Genomic DNA, 2,176 nt, shown 5'->3' on the forward strand with positions numbered 1-2,176 from the left:
TTTTTATTGTTTTTTTTTTTTTTTTTTGTGCCCCCCCCCCCCCCCCACCACCACCACCCTTCTGTTTCTTTCTTTCTTTCTTTCTTTCTTTCTTTCTTTCTTTCTTTCTTTCTTTCTTTCTTTCTTTCTTTCGTTTCTCTTACAAACAATGAAATGTCGCTCCTTATAAAAGCACCACCACTTACTTTGAGCAATTTGCAGCGGATCTGTGCAGAGACCATATGGCTGTTACGCAAGTTTCCCACCCTGAACATGAGAGTGAGTTTCCCATCACGCATGGAGATCGCCGCATGCTCGCTGAACATCAGCGTCTCTGCCCTCTTCTTGGGCTGAGACATCTTGATGAACATGCAGCCGATCAGGAACGCGTCGACGATCGATCCCAGGATGGACTGGAACAGAAACAGAATGATCCCCTCGGGGCATTTGTCTGTAATGTATCTGTAGCCGTAGCCTATAGTGGCCTCGGTCTCTATGAAGAACAGGAAGGCAGAGGGAAAGTTGTACACGTTGGCCACACACGGAGTGTACTTGTCGTTGTGCGCTTTGTTGAGGTCTCCTCTGATGTAGGCGATGAGCCACCACATGGAGGCCATGAAGAGCCAAGCCACCGTGTAGGTGAGGATGAAGATGAACAAATTCCAGCGCCATTTCAAGTCTACCAGCGTGGTGAACAAGTCCGAGAGGTACCTGCTAGTCTCACCGCCCAGGTTCCCATGCTGGACGTTGCAACGTCCGTTCTTGTCCACAAAGCGTTGCCTCTTCTTCTTTTTCTCTGGGGGAGGCTGATTGAATCCGGACCCGCTGGAGGAGGTGGTCACTACCTGATAATCGTCCCCAAATTTCTTTCGAAGTGCAGACATACTACGATGACAGAAAGAAATACTAAAGGATTCAGTGTTCCTCAAAAAGAAAAAAAAAAAAGAAAAAAAAAGTCTGGTAGTTGCTGCAGCCGTGCGCAATATCTCCTGTTTGGAAAAGTATGATGTCTTTACCCCTCCTGTTAGACTTCTACTGTCCTCTTTCTCCACACACCACTGTTGCTACTCTCTATAGCCATGAAATCTTAATAATACATGACTTGACAAGAAGCCATCAGAAATAAACAAATAAAAATCAAGTAAGTAGAGACTCTCAAGGATGAGGTATCCAAACGCGCCAGTCGCAGTCCAGGTTTTACAGCTTTATCAGTTACTGCGTCGTGAATCACTCATCTCTCTCCCCCTAGAAAGCTGAGGCTTTAACCGACTTGCTCAGGAGCCGCACTCGCAGTAAGTTTTCATTGGAAACTTAAATCCCCCCTCTCTCCCTGCGCTCTGTAAAACACAAATAATATAAACGTCTCTGCGTAATCATTCGATTCAATTAAACGAAACCTCCCTGCGCGCACTGGCGACTGCGTTGGAGATAATTCGGTTTCCCAGTCCTTTCCTTTGTGCTCTGCGCGCACATGAGATAAACTCCAGGCATATGGTAAAAAAAAATAAAAATAAAAAAATAAATATAGAGCTTGATGAGAAGGAGAAGAAGAAGAAGAAAAAGAAGAAGAAGAAGAATATCACCGTCCCGCTGTCGTCATTTTTGGAGGCTCGATCGCCAGGGTTCTTTTCCTGCAGCTTTTCCTTTCCTTCTTATGGGAACATCGACGGGTTTCTCATTGTTCCACTGATACAAAGATCCAACAGATGCTCCTTTTGGCTGCTTACGTCCCTTTTTTTTGCTTCGATTTCTTTGCTCGGCTCCTGCGCACTTTTGCATATCCAGTGATGCGCCCACGGTTGCCTAGTGGTACCACATAGAGACACAGTTTGGAGGAAGGGAGAGAGAGGGATTGCCTCATTTAACAGTTATTATATATATATATATATATATATCCCACTGAAGCCGAATCGCTGAATGAACAGATCTCTGGCAGTTTGATATGTTATTTATTTTTTTTGTTTTTACCAATAAAATTATGAGAGGCTATGGACAATCTTGAAGGATAATCTTTTACACGTTCATTTCCAGTGCCCTGAAAAAAAGTATTCACATCCCTTTACCTTTTCCACAATTTGTTTCTTCATTTAACCCTAACGCCACTGTGTTTTATTAGGATTTGATTTTTCATACCATCATAAAAAAGCAGCAAATGTGGAAGGGAAGGGATACAAAATAAAACAGTGTTTGAAAAGCA

At 43.5% G+C, this 2,176-nt stretch overlaps 1 protein-coding gene across 1 annotated transcript in view; it reads right to left on the reverse strand.

The window, feature by feature from the left end:
* kcnj3a (potassium inwardly rectifying channel subfamily J member 3a) overlaps positions 1 to 1,809 on the reverse strand; it is a 62,485-nt gene extending 60,676 nt beyond the window's left edge. Inside the window, exon 1 of the mRNA XM_015031622.1 lies at positions 186 to 1,809. Within this exon, the coding sequence (XP_014887108.1) occupies positions 186 to 863 (678 nt within the window). The 5' untranslated portion in view covers positions 864 to 1,809. The remainder of the gene's footprint in view (positions 1 to 185) is intronic.
* Positions 1,810 to 2,176: the final 367 nt, after the last annotated feature.

Source organism: Poecilia latipinna, unplaced genomic scaffold (assembly GCF_001443285.1).
Source record: "Poecilia latipinna isolate Pla-1442-1.1 unplaced genomic scaffold, P_latipinna-1.0 Scaffold212, whole genome shotgun sequence".
NCBI lineage: Eukaryota > Metazoa > Chordata > Actinopteri > Cyprinodontiformes > Poeciliidae > Poecilia > Poecilia latipinna.